At 37.0% G+C, this 19,965-nt stretch overlaps 1 protein-coding gene across 4 annotated transcripts in view; it reads right to left on the reverse strand.

Moving 5' to 3' along the window:
- The window catches only part of ptpru (protein tyrosine phosphatase, receptor type U), a 267,582-nt gene that overhangs the window by 19,974 nt on the left and 227,643 nt on the right, over window positions 1-19,965 (reverse strand). For 2 of the 4 annotated variants that reach the window (XM_015385719.1, XM_015385717.1), the window contains 7 exons: window positions 16,776-16,793; window positions 15,142-15,178; window positions 12,302-12,399; window positions 9,551-9,667; window positions 8,504-8,658; window positions 2,745-2,880; window positions 1,307-1,456 (listed from right to left, as the gene is read on the reverse strand). In XM_015385719.1, coding sequence (XP_015241205.1) covers window positions 1,307-1,456; window positions 2,745-2,880; window positions 8,504-8,658; window positions 9,551-9,667; window positions 12,302-12,399; window positions 15,142-15,178; window positions 16,776-16,793 — 711 coding nt within the window. The remainder of the gene's footprint in view (window positions 1-1,306; window positions 1,457-2,744; window positions 2,881-8,503; window positions 8,659-9,550; window positions 9,668-12,301; window positions 12,400-15,141; window positions 15,179-16,775; window positions 16,794-19,965) is intronic. The other 2 variants (XM_015385720.1, XM_015385718.1) reach the window with 1 other exon arrangement.

Consider the following 19,965-nt stretch of genomic DNA (forward strand, 5'->3'; position numbering starts at 1 on the left):
TTGACTACAATGCAGCACATAGTCGAAACACACCAGGCATTCGAACCAAGCCACCGGCTCCAGGGCTAGTCCGGGAACCCCAGCGGATGGGGGTAGCGAGCCAGCTGGGGACGGAGTGACCAAACCCGACCCGGTGACGGTAGACTGGACACCGGCGGCCCTGTGCTCCCCCCCGTCTGCCTTATGGCGGAAGTTTAGAATAGTGAGATTTGCTAAGAAAGGAGGTGTCGATGGGGTATGAACTTCTCTGTACGTGTATTTCACCCACTGAACTATCGTTATTCATCTATGACAATGTAAACTCGGTTTTGCATTCTATGACCCCTTTAATAAAACACCAAAAATTTAAAGATGCATTAAATGCATTTGGGAATACTCCAAAGTCATGTGACTAATTTGAAATATGTATCTTAAACAAAGCATTTGGAAGCAGTCAAAGAGCACAAGGCATTTGAATAATTTAAAAGCTGCCTCTGTTGATTTCTACCTGTATTGCTGTGGACTTCTTACTTAACCGAAAATTATACATGTTGGGAAAACTGTATTTATACAGAAAAAAGAGAAATACAAAGGATTTGCTACAAACCAAGTTGCAGTTGAACTCTCTGTTCATTTGTTTCTAGTTACTTTAGACAAAATAAGAAAATATGTGGGTCATTAGAACAGAATATCAATAATACATCTATGAGCTGCTGATCTCCATACTGTTTGCAGAGCTCATTGGGTGGTGAACATGTTTTTAAAGTCAACGCCAAACAGATAAAATTACAAGATCAAAGAGAGAGAGACGTAACATTTTCCTTCATGAACAAGGAACAGTTTGTAATCAGTGCTGCACCACCTACAGTGACATTTCTTAATCATAAACAATCTATCCATCATCACTCCAATAATATGCAAACTGTATGAGGATAAAACAGAATGAAATTAAAGTAGGAGTATAATCCTTTTCCTGCAACACTTTGAAATGCTAAACATGGAAGTGAGTGTTGAGCAGAGCAGCACATGGAGGTGGCTGAGATGGGTAAGATGTGGAAACAGCTGGCTCTCCACATTCTTAACAACATCTAATAAAACGTTCTGCAAGTGGAGGAGGATCTTGATGTCAGTTATACAGAAATAAAACGGAAACTAACACCTCCTTGTAAACACAGAAATACAAGCATATATACAGTATGCATGTTTGTTTATGTCATCATTTGTCATAAAGCAAATCTTCTCCAGAAGCATTTCTGAGCAAATAATGAAGGAGGTGATGTAGCTGAGATTAAAGCATTCAGGGTAAAGAGTGAGTCATCAGTCTCACCTGAAACTCCTCCCGTAGCGGAGAGGAATTGCTTTGAGAATCCACCCTCAGCATTTCCTTGTAAGTGACTGCGAACTCGTTCACCAAGATGGCCGTCTCTCCGCACAGACAGGCCTCTAAAATGGCATCATGGATAAAGATATACTGCTCCTGAAAAGACAACGGGTCAATCAGTGCATTGCTTTTGAATCCATGTGCATGTGTCATTTCAGAAAGCACATCAGGGTAGCTGTCAAGTAACAGCTGAAAGAAAAAGGAAAGCTGAGAAGTATATGTACAGTGCCTCTTGCAAAAGTAATTTATTTTACACAAGTTTTCATGTGTTGAAGTGAAAATAGGAAAGGGGGTATGTGTTGTTCTCAGCAACTCTAATTGTAGACAGCATTTCTTCAAGGTTTGATCATCATTCTTTTTCTAGCTCAAATTCAACCACATTATTTAGAGAAAATCTGTGAACATATGTAAATCCTCAAACTTTGCCATATAAACTCATTTGGATTGGGGTTGGGACTTTGATGTTGCAATTCTCCGCACATGGTTTAATCTCTATCAATTTATTGTGAAAAGTGCACGAAATTATACATCACAATTATAAATAGGAAACCGGATCTACTTTTAGAATGAGTTGTTCTGTTCTCTTGTGTTCTTTAATGTGTTTCTCTTAATGAATTGAGTCACAAAATTAAAGGATATTTTAGTAATATTTTCCTTTATTGGAAATATAGCTGTATAATACTAATACTGTTCAAAAAATACATAGGGCTGTCAGCTCCAATATGTAGCGGTAGGAATGTTGATGCCTTGTTTAGCCAATTTGCTAATAAAAAAAAAACATTTACATAAATTTCTGAAAACCAATTATAATTTGTTAGTTTAGAATCAGATTGAAACAACTAATAAAACAAACAATAATTTTCTGACAGAATTGTAAAGATTTTTTGTAAAATACTTAATTTAAGCACTAGATTTTTCTACATTGTATCACAAAATACAAAGACTTTGAGGTCAATTCTGTTCTGCTTGTAAATAAGAAAACAATCAAAATGTGTTCAAATAAATGACTTTTTGTTAGTGATATTTAAAACGTGTAGTGGGGTTTGTTTACATCACAAGTATTTATCTCCAGTCTAAAATGCAACTAATTTATTGCAGGATTTTCATTGCATGGGATGGCTATTTCATTTTACCAACCATATCGAAGACAGCTCATAGCCACACATTGCAAAATGAAAGACAATCTATTACATCTAAATCTATTACAGTGACACAAGAACCAGAATTGGATTGTATGATTGTAATATGGCTATACTAATAGAATGGCTTTTATCAGTATATCAATCTGTCCAGGCTGCTGAATATGCAGAGCGGCGTGCATTAAAATAAAAGAAGTGTGACTCAGTCTGTGAGGAGGTTTTCCCTGCTGCACATTTGTTCTGACCTCTGTCTGGATCATGTTGATGCGTCGAGAGCAGAGGGTTTTCACACAGTTGTAGATATCCACCACACCTTCGCACTCGGCCATGTCCAACATGACATCCAGCACGATGTAGCAGCCGGTGCGTCCTGCCCCCGCACTGAAACATAAAGGCCACAGTTCGCTGAAAATTCTCACAGATTAGCTCTTGGGATCTATTTAAAGGTGAGAAAGAGCTCCATAATCTCTGATAGATCCTGCAAATCTGTAAGAAATAATAAAATATTGACTTTTTTAATTACAGTTTAAACAACCTACTTTCTTAGTCATTCACTATCTGAAATAAACAAGCGTTTCCCACTCCTGACTGAGGCATGGAGCAGGGGTGCAAAAAGAGCTGTTATGGAGGCCAAATATATATTCTAGGGAACCACAAATAAGGGTTGTTTCTTCCATCTAATTAAAATAGGGTATATCAAATCAATATATCCCCAAAAACAAATTCTTTAAATTTCCATAGAAAAGGGATGCCTCAATCACTGAAGATGGGAAACCTAAAAACACTTTTCAAGGTTTGAGTGGTTGAATATCAAGGAAAAAATGGCTTTCAGTGTTTTAAATTATGTCTGGATGTTTAGAATAGAATAGAATAGAATAGAATAGAATAGAATAGAATAGAATAGAATAGAATAGAATAGAATAGTCCTAGCCAGTGCATTTCAATATAGTGGGCCAGTATGATCAAGTTTGTTACTGTTATAAATTCAGGCCACTATGCTAATTTTTTATGAGCATGTAAACCCTTTAATAGACATTAATAGAATTCTGTCCAGCAACATTTCAGTACGAATGTTGCTACGCTGAAAATAGTTAAAATTACATTGAAATGTTGCTGATAAGCTGACTTTTAATAAGCTTAACAGCTGGTTTATAAACACATTTACCTCCTTATTCGCATATATACTGTATACATATGATGTTCAGACTCTGTCTCCCTAATTGCTTGAGCCAGCTTTGAAAGCAGAACTTATTGAAAGCAAAATGGCTTGTTTTACAATGAGAACCGACTGATGGTCAGAATGTTTGTTTGTTTTTTCTGCCAAACGTCACTGGTTCAGTCTGAGAGATCACATGTGGAGGGGAGATACTGTATGAACATTGCCTCTGGAGAAAAGGCAGAAAGAAAAAGGGGGAGTCCTAATTAGCAAAGAGACATAGAATAGAGACACTTTCAACTGTAAAAATGTTTGCTGTGTTAGAAGCAAATGATAGCATAGAAGACAGAATAGTATGACAAAGGACACAGTTCAGTGTCCAGTTCAGTTAAGCATTACAGAAATAATACCAATAAAAACGTACTGACAAAACAATTGCATATTCAAAATGATCATTGGATGGAGACTTCTTTCCAATCAGACTATATGATCTGATTGGATTGTCTCTGTGAAGTGCCGTGAGATTATGTTTATGAATTTCTGCTATATAAATAAAGTGAATTGAATTATAAAAACAAATTGAAAAATAAACAGAAGCCTTTTTGTTGTACAAAAACACCTGGAAAAGCTATTCCTATCTGAGCTGATTAAAGTTTTAAAGTAAAAGAGGAATATAAGTGGATAAAATTGGAAGTGGTGCAAATAACAGTGTGTATAAGAAAAAACTATGTCTATCCAATTCAGATATGGAAACTGTGGCAATAAGAATTGGACCTGCAGGGAAAAAGAGAGAAAGAAAACTGGGAGGAAGGATCTTCCGTAGCTCTGATTTGTGCAACCTTGTGGTCCTATTTAATATCCAATTAAATCAAAATGATAAAAAATTGATAAAAGATGCATACTTTGGTACACTATTCAAGTATTATTTTGCATCTGCATCAAGGAGTGGACTAGTCTATATCATTTGAAGTGTGCAGAGGAACAATTTTCAAAGTATGTGCTTTCCAACTAATGCATACCTGTGGGGAAATATTGGGATATTTTGAAGTACCAGAGGCTACTTAACACCTAAATGTTGTTATGCTGTTGGGAAACGTTTGCATTGCATTCCAAAGTTATGTAGGTTATTTGCATGATAAAGTACAATAAATGCCCACATCACTACTGAAGTGACTTTTTGTGCGAAAACAAGTGTATGAAAATACTGATTTACCTCTGTGGGTGTGCTTTGCTTAAAAACAAACACTGTACAGACTGTTTTTTGTTCTTTATCTCATTTTGCTGGTGTATCCTGGACAATGATATGGACTTTTATGATAGTGGAAGATCAATTATTCCAAAGTAACATACTTCAAATGATTCCTATGTAATAAGCTCTATTAAAAGGATGTTATTAATAAATACAGTGGATGCTTGGCTAGGTCTACTCGTGTCCTCAATAAGCCCTGTTTAAATAAAAAAATAGAATTTAAAAGTTTTGGAAACAAGGTCTTTGCGTTAATCTCTGCAATATTTCAGACTGGCTAGGTGGGCCAGTGCAGTCCAGCAGTGCTTTGGGGACTCTGCAGAAGAAGTAGGTGAAAAAAGGTTGTTAGTAAACTATAATCCATCACATACGGCAAGACAGCACATCTCATCTGCTTTCTATGACACTCTGGGGGCCTTCAGCAGCTCTTTAAGCATAGCATAACACTGCTGAAACAACAACACAGGAAAGAATGCTATTTCAGATCCTTATTCTTCAAAAGCAGTCAGGCTCATTAGCAGCAGCAGGGCCTGTTGCTAAAACAGCTTTTTGTGGTTTTATGCAACATCAACTGACTCTTTTTTTTACGACTCTTTTTTAATGCATGTTTTCCTCTCCTTAAATCGGTAGTGATGATTTATCTCAGTATATCAAAACTACAATATGATTTTGTCCAAAGTTTGTTTTGTGCTTTTTATATGAAACTGTAATAAAATAGTATAGCTTTCCAGATGTATACTGATGACAGTTTTATATAAGGTTTGTAAGCACCTTGCTTCTGTTTCGACTCAGCTTTCATAGTATTTATCCGGAGTCTATTCCTGACTGTAAATTCTCACTCTGAGTATAAAAATAATCTTTTTTTTTTTTACATTAATTATTAATTTATTATTTTTACATGTATTATTTTAAAGTTATCAAGTAAGTCTCATAAGCAAAACACCCTGATATCATGGCATGTCAACCTATTAAAAGAATAAAGCAGACAGGAATACCTACAGTATATAGCAATTAGATCTACCATTTAATGATGCGAATATTTCCAAGCACTCTGATTTTTTTTTTCTCCAACTAATTACCCAGCAGACTCTTCATCACAAGCAGCACCCACAACAATCAAGCCACTAAGAATGATAATCAGGCTGCTATTATACCAGACAGGAAGCCTTTTAGATCATATCATTGTCAGGTTCTTAAGAAACAGAATATGATGAAACCCATTTCTAAGTTCTGATACTGTAAGGCTACTCAGGCGCTTGTTGATCACTGTCTTCCACTTATAGTTTTTGTTACATTGAAGCAGTATTCAGTGTAATGTACAGTGTAAAAATTCTGAATGACTAACATCCTGTGAGGGTAACGCGGCCTTTTTTCTTTTTGGGGTCACAGCAAACATGCTCCCTAGATAATGAGTAGTTTATTTTGAAAAAATAAAATAAAATTATTTTCATCTCAACAGCGATATATCATTGAATAAGATGTGTTTGCTTTTTCTTCAAGATTTTTCCATACTTTTTCCCCTTATTACCTTAAAAAATAAATGACTTTTGAACCTAAATATATTACAGGCACAGAGAGCATTAAAAGTCCTTAAAAAAAGGAAATAGCATTCATTGCAGTCCAAGCAGTTCACCCCAATATGCCTCTAACAATAGATAGCACCCAGATGAGGTTGTGTTGTTATTGTATTAAAAACCCGGAAGAAGCTTTCTGCTTAAGTGTTCAATGTAATAGAACCACAATGTTTGTGTATTGTTAGAATAGAATGGAAAATCAAATCATCATTGTCCCATGATGGGGAAATTGTAGTGTTATTGTTAGATTCAAGGATGAACAAATGTAGTAGACAAAACAGTAAAAATATGTTTTTATTACATTACCAAGAATCAGAAGAATGTGAGAAAACTTTTCAACTAAACATCGAGCTTCAACAAACATGCCTGGCTAGTATCCACAGAAAACAAAAGCCATCTAATACTAGTTAGCTCTGATTATGGACTTTATTTAAGGGTATAGAGGATGATCTTTTATTTACGGTTGGGGCTCCTAATTGACAGTCTTTCTGGTGATATGTGCAGTTTCAGCCACATATGTGTGATGAGCTACGGTTTCAGCCAATCATTAAATCTCATCTTTCTCCCTGTGGTTCTTTGAAAATGGCTGAGGGTCATGAGAGAAAAAGTTTCTACGAAGTGTATGAGAAGAAGAGAAAGGCAGATGTATCCCAGAATACTTTGTGCAGAGAGCTCTCCCTTAAAGTACTATGAGATTTACTGTCATGGCGGACCACTGTCACCACAAGCTGTTGCTACCTGATAGGGGTGACCAATAACAAAGATGGCGCAGGCACTTTACTTTACCTGAGTTACGTGAGTTATGTGACAAATAGAGCAAAAAGCACTGATCAAAGCAGTAAAAAATGGCATGCTGCATGCTCTTGCATTCGCATTTTCTTTTGAAGTGGAGAATGCAGGTCTTTTAAGAAATCCTCTCCAATTACTTTAAATGGTTTTAGAAATTTGGATGTAGCTTTAAAAATGTAAAGCTACATCCAAATAAACAATGAGGAATAGAACAAAAAATCACTTTCACATACTAATCACCACATTTCTGTCACATTCTTGTAAAAAAATTTATATCATGTTGTATCTACATTATAGGAACTAGAGGCCGGATGAGGAAATGAGACTCATGAGAGACATGATAGTTGCTGTCGGTAACTGCAGCCACCAGCCAAGCCGCCACAGGAGAAAACAGGAACAACTTTACAGACAGGCAGTAACCACTGCACTGCACTGGTGATGTTGTTTGCATGTTTACTACGTCACTTCTTAGTGGGATTTGAATAGATGTCATTTGTCTGCCGACTATAGAGGAGTCCATTGCTACCCCTGACAATGTTTGAAACAAGCTCTTATTTTTCTTCAAATAAAAACCAAAACAAGCACCACTTCCTGTATCAAAGCTGTGTCAGTGTTCCCATCTGTAGGGCTGAGCGAGAAATTCAGCCTGTGAATTGCGGCGTATTATGCAGCACACAGCCTATTGAAGACAATGGAGAGATACGTGGATGGGCCCATTGGTTTTTAGCGCCATATCAGCCTTTAGCATTAAACAAAATGGACATGCATGTATATTCTTCCCCAAGTTCTATTTTTTTTTAATTATTATTTTGAGACAATAGATGACGGCCATATCAGCATACAGAACTATTATAAGCAAATATCATTTACTTTTATAGAAAAACAACAGTTTCCTTACCCTGCATTTTGCATTTGTCCTCTTCATGTTGATCTACAGTGTACTAATAACAGTCATCTTTACTTTAATCCTTTTACAGATGCATGATGTAACTTCTAACTTGCCGCAGTAGTTGAAAAAGCCATAATTCAGATAAAATAGATAAATAAGAGTAAAAACGTCTGTGATGCATTAAAGCCTCTGCTCATTTCCAGTCTTCTGGGAACAATTTAGTGCAATATATTGTGAAGCCTCCCACCTGGACTGCGTTAGTTTCTTTCTGTCATTCTCAGGGGAATAAAATGATGAAACCTACAACAAATCTAAAATCAAACAAATCATGCTATAAAAATGTATTGTACCTGCAGTGGACCACCACTGGGCCAGCATCAGGGGGCGTAGAGGCTTTTACCCTTCGTATAAAAGCCAGCAATCCAGTGGCATGATAGGGCACGCCATGTTCAGGCCAGGAGGTAAAGTGGAACTGACGGACCTCATGCTTGGTTGAGTATCCTCTCTGTCAACAGGAAGATAGTTGTGTTTATATAGACAGACACCCGAAGATCAGAACCAATGGAAAAGCTGCTACCCCGTTTTCAAATTTTGGAGCGGAAAAAAAACAAAACATGTTTCCACTCCTCTGCTTCTGCTAAAAATGTCTGATTTGTTCCTTCAATCAGAGAAATGCGAGGCAACATCCAGAGGCATGATGACAGAGCTGAAAGTCTTTTACTTGCTTTTGTCTGTCGCTGCATGTCTTAAGAGTTCACAAGAACAAAATGATTTACGTAGAGCCTCTCTCGTTACCTTAAGGCTGTGTGGAGGTTTCTCTGCAGCCATCATACAGTAATTTCATCCTCTGGTCAGATATGATAAATTAAGGCAAATACAAAAAACAAATAAAAAAAACTCAAAGAGGTTTTAAAATGAACTGTTACCAGATTCCAAATTCACCCCAATTTAAATAAGCAGTCATACAGCAAATGTGACTGTGTGGTGATAATCCTGTGTTTGTGCCACTGTCACTCTAGCCTGACTCTGAGCCTTTCCAACACATGATTTCCCTCAGAGATTGACAGGATGGAGGCCATCAGGGGCAAAACACTGTAGCAGCAATGCTAGAAACCTGTTAATTCCTCTCAGATTAAAATATAGACTTCACATTCATCAGCGCAAAGTCCTGTCAAGCATCTAATCCTTTTTATTCATGTTTTACCTTTAATTTTACTTTTCACTATGCTGGGTAACATGAGTACTTTTTATGAGGTATAGCTGCAGTAGAATTCAATAAGGGGACCAGATTTTACTATTTAGAACATGCAAACATGTAAGAAATATGTACAAAAAAAAGATTTAAGAAAGAAAGAAATATAAAACATATGGGAAGCATTAACTAAAGATAAACTTACCCTCTCCAAAGCAAAGGTGCGGACTGTGTATTCGGCCAGAGTTTCTGCCTTAAGTAGAGTGATTTTAATATCCCCATACATCTCGCTGTCATCAGGCCAGTATTTACAGCACTTGACCTTTCAAAAACAGAAACGCATCATTTTAAACTTTGGAGTGTAAAAATAAGATAAGATGAATCCTTTCCTTTAACATAATTTGAATTCCAAAACCATTTGTTCAATTATCTAGAAACATTTCTGCACATGCAGTCCATAATCACTAAAATGCACACTATTTAACTTCATTTATGTTATTTAAGGAGCTGGTTATATGCTATGGCTTAATCCTATGGTGATATGTGCTGGTAGTTTGACCAGAACACAGGCTGACAATTTGTTTCATCACAGCTGTCCTTTAAATGCTGCACCACCTGCTTCTGTACATATGTTTTATCTTGCAGGGCGAAGGGGAAAAAAGCATAATAATGACATAATGGTACGGAGCATTATGAAGAAGAGTGCATCATTTTTCTTTTATCGTCATTCAGCACAATGGAGGCAATTTATTTCTTTATATATATAATGGAGGTGTTATTTGGATTCAGCCACACAGATCGCTTCTCAGTTATTGATTGTTTCCGGAAAGGTAAGGATGGAGAACCAAAGCGCATGAGGGGCTTCTGCTAGAATGGTGTCATTTTAACCATCTGCTCTGGTAATATGATTTTTTTTTTCTTTTCCTCTAACGGAAAAAGATAAGGTACTTGAAGCTAAATTCATGGTGCATGAGAAATGAAACATAATAGTTCTACATCAATATGCCCTGTATATCCAAGGACAGAAGCACTGCAGATGCTGTCACAAACATTTTGTTCTATGCTTTTTTATATATATATATATATATAAAAGCTATGAATTTTCACAAACAATCAAATTGGGTCTATTTTTTTCTAATATTTGAAAATTCATGAAGGCTTTAGACCTGATATTACCTGATATATGTCTACAAGTAAAATATTTTGAAGGACAAATGCCTTTGGCCGGTTCTTATCTATGTTTAGATCCAATTAACAACTTCAAAAGCCTTCTGTAGGAGGAAATGATCAAAGATGAACTTGTTTAAACCCAGAAAAAGGCTGACCCTTTTCTTAAACTTTCAAAGGCAAAACCGAGCAGACAAATTAGAAAGTTTGATCTCATAGGAATAAAATAAATATATATTTTATGTTTGTTTGCTGCACCTAGTATAATAACTCTGTTAGTTTTAGTGGTTCTTCACCGTTTTTCCCTGATAGGCATCCTTCTCTTTAGGACAAATAGGAAATGTTGTGAGCTTGATATTTCTGTGTTTTTTTTTTTTTTACTTTTGGAAAGTAATCACCAGAATTCATTTAATGAGGAAAATAAACAGAAGTTGTTCAAACTGAACAGGCAAAGTAATTTTTTTCCAACATCCTCCGAAAATTGTTCACAATCTGATTTAGCCTAAAAACAGGTTGGATCATTAAAGCTCAAGTATTCTATATTCTGAAAAAAAAAAGGTCCACTCAGTTAATTGTTTGCTACAAATCATTTTAATCAAATCATACAGACCACCTGGTTAAATTTAATCTGTCTGATGAGCATGTGGAGAGATTAGAGATTAAATTGTGTTGCTGACTTTACGGCAACCCCTAACACCATTTCTCATAATTCAAGACTGAATAGGTGTCAGTAAAACCCCCAAAATATTGTCTCTCTTTTTGTTTTACCAGCTATATTGTAGACATAGCTATGGTTATCCAACAAGGTTGCATGGCTATGAACATAAGAAATAACAACATAGGATGTGTAACATATGTGTAGCTTTTGTCACACATGTCTAAGGTTGGACTACCCCTGTAAGCCTACTTTTTCTCATCATAATGGCTTTATCTGGCCTGCTGCTCAGTTTAGTTGTGACACCATCCAGGAGGGAGGCATCAGCTGGGCTGCTACTGTCAACAACATTCATCTTAGATAATAGACTTGGACCTGTTTTTAGATGTTTAGCCATTTTAACCGCCTAGACATGCAAAGAAAACTGAAACTGAATATGTGGAGTATATATTTCTGACCTCTGATATTTACTACCCAGAATTCTTGGATACATCCCAAAAAGGCTTTTCTGGTAGTCTTAGGCCAGAACTCTTCTTTCTGAGGCTCTGAATATGAGCAGTTTGGACTGTACTACAGAAAAAGCAAAAGTCCGATTTTTCCTGTTCTTGTTTCTTTATCTGCGGTGTGTTATAAGACACCTTCTGAAAAGCTGTTTTTTGCTCCTTCTCACAGTCAAAAATCTCAATGAATCTGGATCGTAAATAGACATCAGCAGATGTCCACTTGGAGAATAATTAGCTTGGACCTTAGATCGAACAATGTTTGCAACAATATCTGATGCAAAAAAAGACAATGCTGAACCATTATTCTCTCAGTATTTTGCTGCGAGGCATATATGCAATACTTTCAGACATATTTAAGCTAACTAATTAAAACCTGTGTTGAACTTTATCATATCTAGCTTTTTGGAAAATATCTTCCTTTTCAAGTGAACAGCTTGTTTGAACAATTTGATCTGCTGTTACAGAAAGCTACAGCAGACCATCATTAAATCTAACAGCTTTAAGCCTTCTGCAAGGCAGATGCCCTTCAAAGACATAAATGCTTCATTCATAGACACAAAACAGTTCCCTTTTAATGGTTTCAGTACTTCTGTGAACGCTGACAGAAGGGGGATAAGCATGAATAACATACCCTGCCAACCTCCACCAGCTTAGTGATCATGACGATGCTGAAGCAGTTTTCCTGCCACACCATCCTCCAAAAATCATACAGGGTCTCCTGCTTGGGCCCTAGTTGGAAGAAAGAAGATAAAACATAAAGAGACATGAAACTAGATCCATACAAACCTGCCTTGTGAAATTGAGAATTCTTTCCATTGTGACTGAATATAATTGTAACCCAAGTGACCTTTCTAGAATGACAGGGTGCTGACCTTTCAAAATTTTGCCAAATATATATTTCTCATGCCAATTTTAAACAGGCAGCAGGGAAGGAGGTGACAGGTGACAGAAGTAACAACAAAAATGAAAGACTGGAAGACCACCAGTTACTGTCATCTGAGGAGGAGACATTTAGGAAGTAATGCTGAGCATCAAAACCGGCTAAGAAATATTAAAAAAGACAAAGAAGTGCTCAAATCTTCTGTCTCTCTTGCTAGTTTTATCTGCTTCTCTGAGTCTGCGAGGAAGGGGTTGTTGGTGGAAGATAAGCAGATGAGCAGACCCCTCGACTTCTGAATGGGAGCTGCATAAAACCAACAATCCCCAGGGTTCAGAAACAGTAGAGGGGAGTTTGTAAACACCCTCCCAGCACACAACTCCCATATAGGGGTAGCTACATCTGTTTAGCAAAGGATACACTGAGGATTGGAAAAATCTTACCCCTAAATGTCAAACACAGGGCAGGGATAAATTATTCACAATTATCTAACTTTTTTCATTTTTGACAGGGTAAAAAAACAAAGGCATCTAAGGCAAACTATAGCATAATTGCAAAGTGGAAAAAATCATGAAGTGTAATGAATATTTTTTTTCTAAATAGAATCCTCAGAAGTTTGGAGTGGGAATCTGTACCTATTGTCCCTATGTCCGTAACTTATACAACCTCCTTTTGGGTTCTGCAACTATGCTGCAGATCTACAGACAAAAATCACACACATTGTACTTGCAAAAAAGCCTTAAATTCAGTGAGATTAAATTGAGGGCATCAGTAACTATAATATTTTAGGTCAGGTAATGGATTGCCATTTGGATTTAGTTGCCAGTGTCCAGCTCTGATTTTTGATTGGGTCATTCTAACACAAAAATGATTCAGTAAAAACCTTTTCTGTACATGTTTAGGTTCTGCTGGGAATTCAATCTCCAAACGAAACTTCTTCTGCTGCCTCATAACAAATGTTCTTTTTAGAGTTGTCTAGGTTTCCTGACCCTACTGGAGATAAGTTTTCCCATACCATGATGCTGCCACCACAATTTTTCATAGACAGAAAATTGTGGTCAGGGGTTGTCAATATATTATGTTATATTTTGTTTTGCAAATAGGCCAAACAGTTTGATTGTTCTTTCTGTCCATAGCATCTTTAAGATGTTTCCCCTGAATGCTTTGAGCTGGTGAGATTTCTAAAAACTTTTATACAGCCATTAATGTTAATGATACTATTCCATGAAAGGACAGATTTATGTAGACGCTGATTCTGTAGCTGGCTACAGATCTGATTAATGGTCTCCTTGCCAATCAGGTCAGTTAAGGTCAATGGCCATATATGTTGCTGGATTTGCATGATATGCCAAAATGCAAACCATCTCAGACTGTTTTTCTGAACATAACAGTGAGTTAACTGTACTCCAGTTCTCAATCCAGTAGAGCACTGTTCTACCAGGGATGTGGGGGAATGGAGGATTTACATCATGGATGTGCTGCTGACAAACCTGCAGCGTCTATGTGATGCTATCATGGCAATAAGGATCAAACTCTCTGATGAATGTGTCAAGGATCTTGTTGAATCTAGCCACATAGGATTGGGGCAGTTCTAAAAGCACAAAAATGTCCCAACATGGTACTAGTAAGGTGTACCTAATAAAGTGGCCAGGGAGCTATATTCTTGGTGGTGTTTGTTTATTTGAATAGTACCTGACTATGTCCCTTTATTGTTAAACAAATCTCTAAATTATTCAAAGAGGAACTGGATTCAAAACAATATTAAAGCCCCATCTGCACAGAGATGAGCTTAGATTTAAACCTAAAATGTATTTTGTTGTTTAAGCCATAGATCCAAAGTGAGGTGCATACTTTGGAAGAAAAATAAAAGATCATTTTAGAATTCAGATAAATTCAAAAAATGTAATGACGCCCGTTTCCTGCTTCAGTGTGCACACACAAGCAGCATGTTGATGTAGCTCTCTAGCTCTGTAATTCATATGCACCTCTTTATTACTTTGTGTTACCATATGTACTACAGAGCCTTCATTGGTGCTATGCACACTTGTGTGGAAGCTTTCTTCTGAGCGTTCATAAAGTGTTTGTTTAGGTTTATTTATTTTTTATTTATTTATTGTAAGTCTTTAATTATCAAAATAATATGAAAACCAAAGGTGATTAATTGTGCTGTATTGTATTTAGGGGTATTAAAGAAAAGGGGGTGGTTATAAATCAACAGGTCTTTATATTTTTATTTGCTGAAGGATAATGTTTCCACAATTTTACAATTAACTGGTGACTAGATTTAATGTAGCCTCCAACCTACACACATTTGATAGTAACAAAATGTAAAAAAACTTAAATGGGTATCAACATGTTTTTGCAAAATGCTATAGCTCTACACTGAAGCTAAAAGCCAAGAATTCTACATTATATTTAGTCAAATCATATATTTTTCCTTCACTGGTTTTAGATACGTTGCCACCCCTGTAGTCACAACGAAAACAATTCTTTAGGAGAGCATCTTTAAACTATTAAAAAAACTATTTTCTATTATCTAATCCACACACATTCACCCATAGAAACATCTACTCTAGCCTTGTGGGAATACTCACCCTGAGTGGCGATGAAGTGGTTGGATCGATGGTAGCCCTGAAAAAGAGAAGAGGGATGACATGCTGAGTAAGCCATCTGAGCCTCAGGCACAGCTTTAACAGAGGATGTCCCTGACCGTCTACCGCCTTTTTTTCTCCTCTTCTGCCCCTTACTCCCCTCCACTGAAAATTTCACCCTTCTTCAAAATGTTCATGTTTTAATTTTCTACTATTTCTGCTGAGGAAACCATATCTTTTGCATTCAGTATGAAATGTTTTTGAAGGATAAGTATCTTTAAACAAGTCCTGGGAAATATTTGAATAGAGAAATAACTAAAAAAAAAAAAAACACAACTGAATCACTGTAGCTATTCAAGGAAGATATAAAAACCAGGAGCTTAAGCATTTGAGTTTTAGATGCCCAATTTACAAAAGAATGTCCCTTATAACCGAATCATTAAAGAAAAAAAGAAAAAAAATCAATTTACAACGTCCGAGGTCGAAGAGGTGGACGGGGAGTAGAGAAAGAAGAGATACAGGCTAGTTAATAAAAGAATCTTTGTAGGTACAGACATTTTTCAGTGAATGTTCACTGTGTGCTTTATCCAAGCTGATTAGTTAACCAAGAACAAGAAAATTCAAACTGTATATAAACAAAATTCCTCAAATATTGTAATAGAACAAAACCCACTTCAAACCAAAATTAATAATGATCAGCAAAACAGTCTAAAAAGCTGTATATGAGAAAAGCATCATTTGATTTAGATGAAAGATGTTTTCACACAGTGTACATGGAGTGGATATGAATGAACAATGAATTGTCACCTCTACAGCGTGGAGGTGAACAAATGTGAATTATAAACACTTTCAGGGAGAGAAAACTGTTCAAAGAAACTCCCAGTTTTAAAAAAAAGAAAAGGACAGGTGAGGTTACCTCTGCGATTCTTCAAAAAAGGTCACCTAGAAAACCACTCTGATGCTGTGGTTCACTGTTGATTAAAAGGAGTAGCTGGAAGGATAATTGATGCTGCAATTACACAATATCACGATTCTGCAGTGTGAAGAAGGCAGGTCTAAAATAATCGACATGAACTCCAGCTCGAGCCCACCGGCTCTCATCAAATCAGTCCCATGCAGCCATCCATGCAGATACCGGCTTATATCTTTTTTTGCAGAGGGCATCCTCGTTAAATGTCGAATCCATCTATGTTGCTGATGAATTGTAGCTTGGAATCGCATCTGGCCAGATAAAGGGGAAGGGGGGGGAGGGACATGTTTAAAATGGAGATGGATGTCCGTCGCTGCAAGGCCGCTATCCACAATTCCTCAGGCCCTGGCCAAACTTGATGATCGGGAATACAACCACTCCTCTTCTTCAGACAGTTGCCATAGCAACTAAACTTCCTGATTCTTGGCCACTTTAAAAAAAAGCCACTAACAAAGACAGCAGGGTCCTCTATCCAGAGAGGACACATCTCCTTGTGTTCATTTTAAATCCTTCACTAAAAAAGGGGTTTTCTGTTTTTGATCGAATATGCACCTGAAACGCTCTGACCTTTGAGCACTTGTGGATAGAGGACAGCTGAAAGCGAGCGGAGAGGGGACAGCAGAAATAAAGCAATGGGAGGCAGAAGAATGAGCAGTGAAGTACTTACTTCCCTGTTAATCCGAATCTACAGGGTCCGAGGTCGAGGAGGTGGGATGGGGAGTAGAAAAAGAAGACACACAGGCTAGTTAATGAAAGAAGCTTAGGAGTTACAGAGAAGTGGGAGGTCTGTGAGTATGCAGAGATGTTTGTGCAAGGGCTAAAAGTTATGTTAGTGCAAATAAAATATTAGTTTATGTAAAGTTATATATTATTTATGAATTTTTGTTGTTGTGAAATAAGCATTGTGAATCCTTTCTTTGTTGTTATACTCAAATACCATATGCTGCTAAATACAACACACACATATGTATATATTCATAAATGTGTGTGTGTGTGTGTGTGTGTGTGTTCATCAGCCAAACGGTAACTTTCATTGTCTTGACTTAAATATCAGATATATTATAGAGAGAACACAGTGAGCTGTATATATATATATTTTTTTATTTTTTATTTTTTGCTTTTTCATATAAATAAAAGCACGAAAGAAAGCATGTAGTTATTTCAAAAATGAAAAAAGTTGTTTGCAGCGGTACAATGCCTGGAGTGTAATAACATGGGGAAATCATGTCCACAAACTGCCAGACTTTGTTATTATACTGTAGGTGAGGGAGAATTCCTGTTGTGAAATCTTTCGGGAACTGAGCTGTTACAGGAGAGTTGTTTTAAAAGTAAACATGACAGAGAGCAGAGCGACTCCTAGCAGACTGGAGTGAAGGTTTAAAGGTTTTATAGATAGATAGGTAAACTTTCTCTTTCACTTTTTCAAAACTTTGGCAAGGAAGCAATACAACTTCATGACTGCCTTGAGGGGACATTGACACGTGGAAGCTGTAACTTGTGATAGAATAGATTAATGCTTTGTTGACAGAATTTTTTGTCTATATCTTAATCAATGTCATTACCTGGAAATTACACCAGTATTAAATATTGATTATTAAAGAACTATTTGAAGAAACGCATTAACCATTTACAATGATCAATATTGGAGATGTTATTCTCTTCATTTAGTCTCTGCATGTAGAATAGTTCATGTGTGTGCACCAATTAGTATCTATTGCATACTTGCCAGTTTGGCAGGATTCTGAATTCATAAGAAGTCTTCCTAAAATTAAGAATATTATAGACAACCTATAGATTACCCTCTTCAAATAACTGTTAACAACAACAGAGTGTCTTCAGTCTAAGGCTTTTCCAGATCTGAAGCTAGACAGACTGCTAGATGCTATCTTTCCCATCCTTTCTTAAAGCCAGAGTATCAACATCTACTATAACTCATTTAGAAAAAAATAATTTAAATTACTATAATATTGAATTTCCCTTAGGGATCATTAAAGTATATTTGCATTGAGTTGCAATGAATGTTCCCAGCCTGTTTGTTACTGGTGCATTTTCATGCAGTCTGACTGTGAATAAGTTGGACTGCAAATATCTTTGAATTTATAAATAAATTAACATTGAATAAAAGTTAAAATAGTAACACCGTTGAAAAATGTCAGCACTTAATGCTTAACACAGCTTTTTTTATTTAGGAGTTACTGCTATAGGACAGCAGGAAACAGGACTAGCACCGCTCAACCTTGTGCTATATCATATCAATTTTACCATATTAATGTTGCAATTTAATAAAACTGGAAAATGGAAATGCACTTATTTTAACAAAGTAAACCTCAAAAGACAGAGATAATGAGTTTATAATTAGGCATCATCCTTATGCTCAGATATAAAAATAGTATTAACTGAGGATTTGATCAATGGTTGTGAATGAATATCTATTTGACTTTAGTTTTAGGAACATCACGTTATCCTGTCTATCCTCACAATAATAATTAGAAGTACTTGTTGCTACTGACATATCTCAGAGGTATGGGCACCACGCTTTCTCTTCAGGTTCTGAAATTTGTGGCCCCAGTTTCATTCTATTTTTACATTTAAATGTTTCAAATGAACCTGGCCCTATGTAGGTATTTTACTTCACTGTGGATCAATTTACTCTTCTCTTCAATGCAGACTCTGATGGTATTGTGCATTGACTGTTTGGGTCCTAAAACACCCACTTCATCATACTTAAGTGTGAACCTTTACTAGGCTACTGAACTAATGGATGGAAATCCCCTACATGAGCAAAATTTAAGGTTCCATTAGTTAGAGCAAGATGTCCATGTTTTGTGGCCCACATAGCTGTGTTCCCGAGGTGCCTACCATGAAATCAACCCCTGGAGGAGACTAGTATTAGGGATCCCAAGCTGAAAAAGTCCTACCAAGTCTCATTGGATTATGGGGCCCCTGAGGCATAATTGGTACTGTAAGGCACCAATTATGTTACCAAGGTGGAGATGTTCAGAGAGACCATGGAGAAAGACTATAGATGAAGATTAAAGACATTCTGGTAAACTATCCTGCTCCTCCAGAAAGGGAAGCACTGGTTGGCTAACATTGCAGTCAAAGTTGGAAGCTGCTGAACTTGACAGAGGACACTGATGGATAGATGACTTCACACCTTCCCTGGTGGAAGTAAAAACTGGACGCTCGAAGTTGAACTTGGTCATCCAGGCCCAAGTCACCAGGTTGGTCAAAAACCTCAGGTCCCTGTATAATGTTCAGCTGTTGTGGTTGAAACAAAGCCTAAACATTATATTCCAGTTGGGGAAATAGCTTCCAGACTGGGGTGGTAGTTCTCCTTCATAAGAAGGGGGGCATGAGGGTGTGTTCCTACTAAAGGGAAATCACGCTTCTCAGCCTCCCTAGAAAGGTCTTTGCCAGGGTGCTGGAGATGAGAAGTCTACTGTTTGTAGAAGGTCGGTTTCTTGAAACGTGGGGTTTTCCCTACTAGTCCAGGTGTGCTTTTTGGTCCTGGCAAAGTCATATGACCACATCCCTTTCGATGCCCTTTGGGGGGACACTTATGGAGTGCAGAGTCCTTGGTCCTTTACCAGTGGACATCCTGTTTCTTTATAAGCTATGCAGAAGTCTGGCCCATGTTACCACCTGGAAGAACCATTTCTGGTGCATGTCAGACTCCGGCAGGGCTGCCCCCTGTGACCTGTCCAGTTCATAATTGTTGGTTAATAGGAACTGACTTGGTCATCACAGCAATTAGTGATAGTCTTATGATTACATGCTTTTCTGATATACCAAATAAGCACACAGTCTTCAATGGCTTTAGAACTGTTTCCCTGACATTCCACATCGTGATGGTC

This window comes from Cyprinodon variegatus, unplaced genomic scaffold, assembly GCF_000732505.1.
Source record: "Cyprinodon variegatus isolate N-32 unplaced genomic scaffold, C_variegatus-1.0 Scaffold346, whole genome shotgun sequence".
Classification (NCBI taxonomy): domain Eukaryota; kingdom Metazoa; phylum Chordata; class Actinopteri; order Cyprinodontiformes; family Cyprinodontidae; genus Cyprinodon; species Cyprinodon variegatus.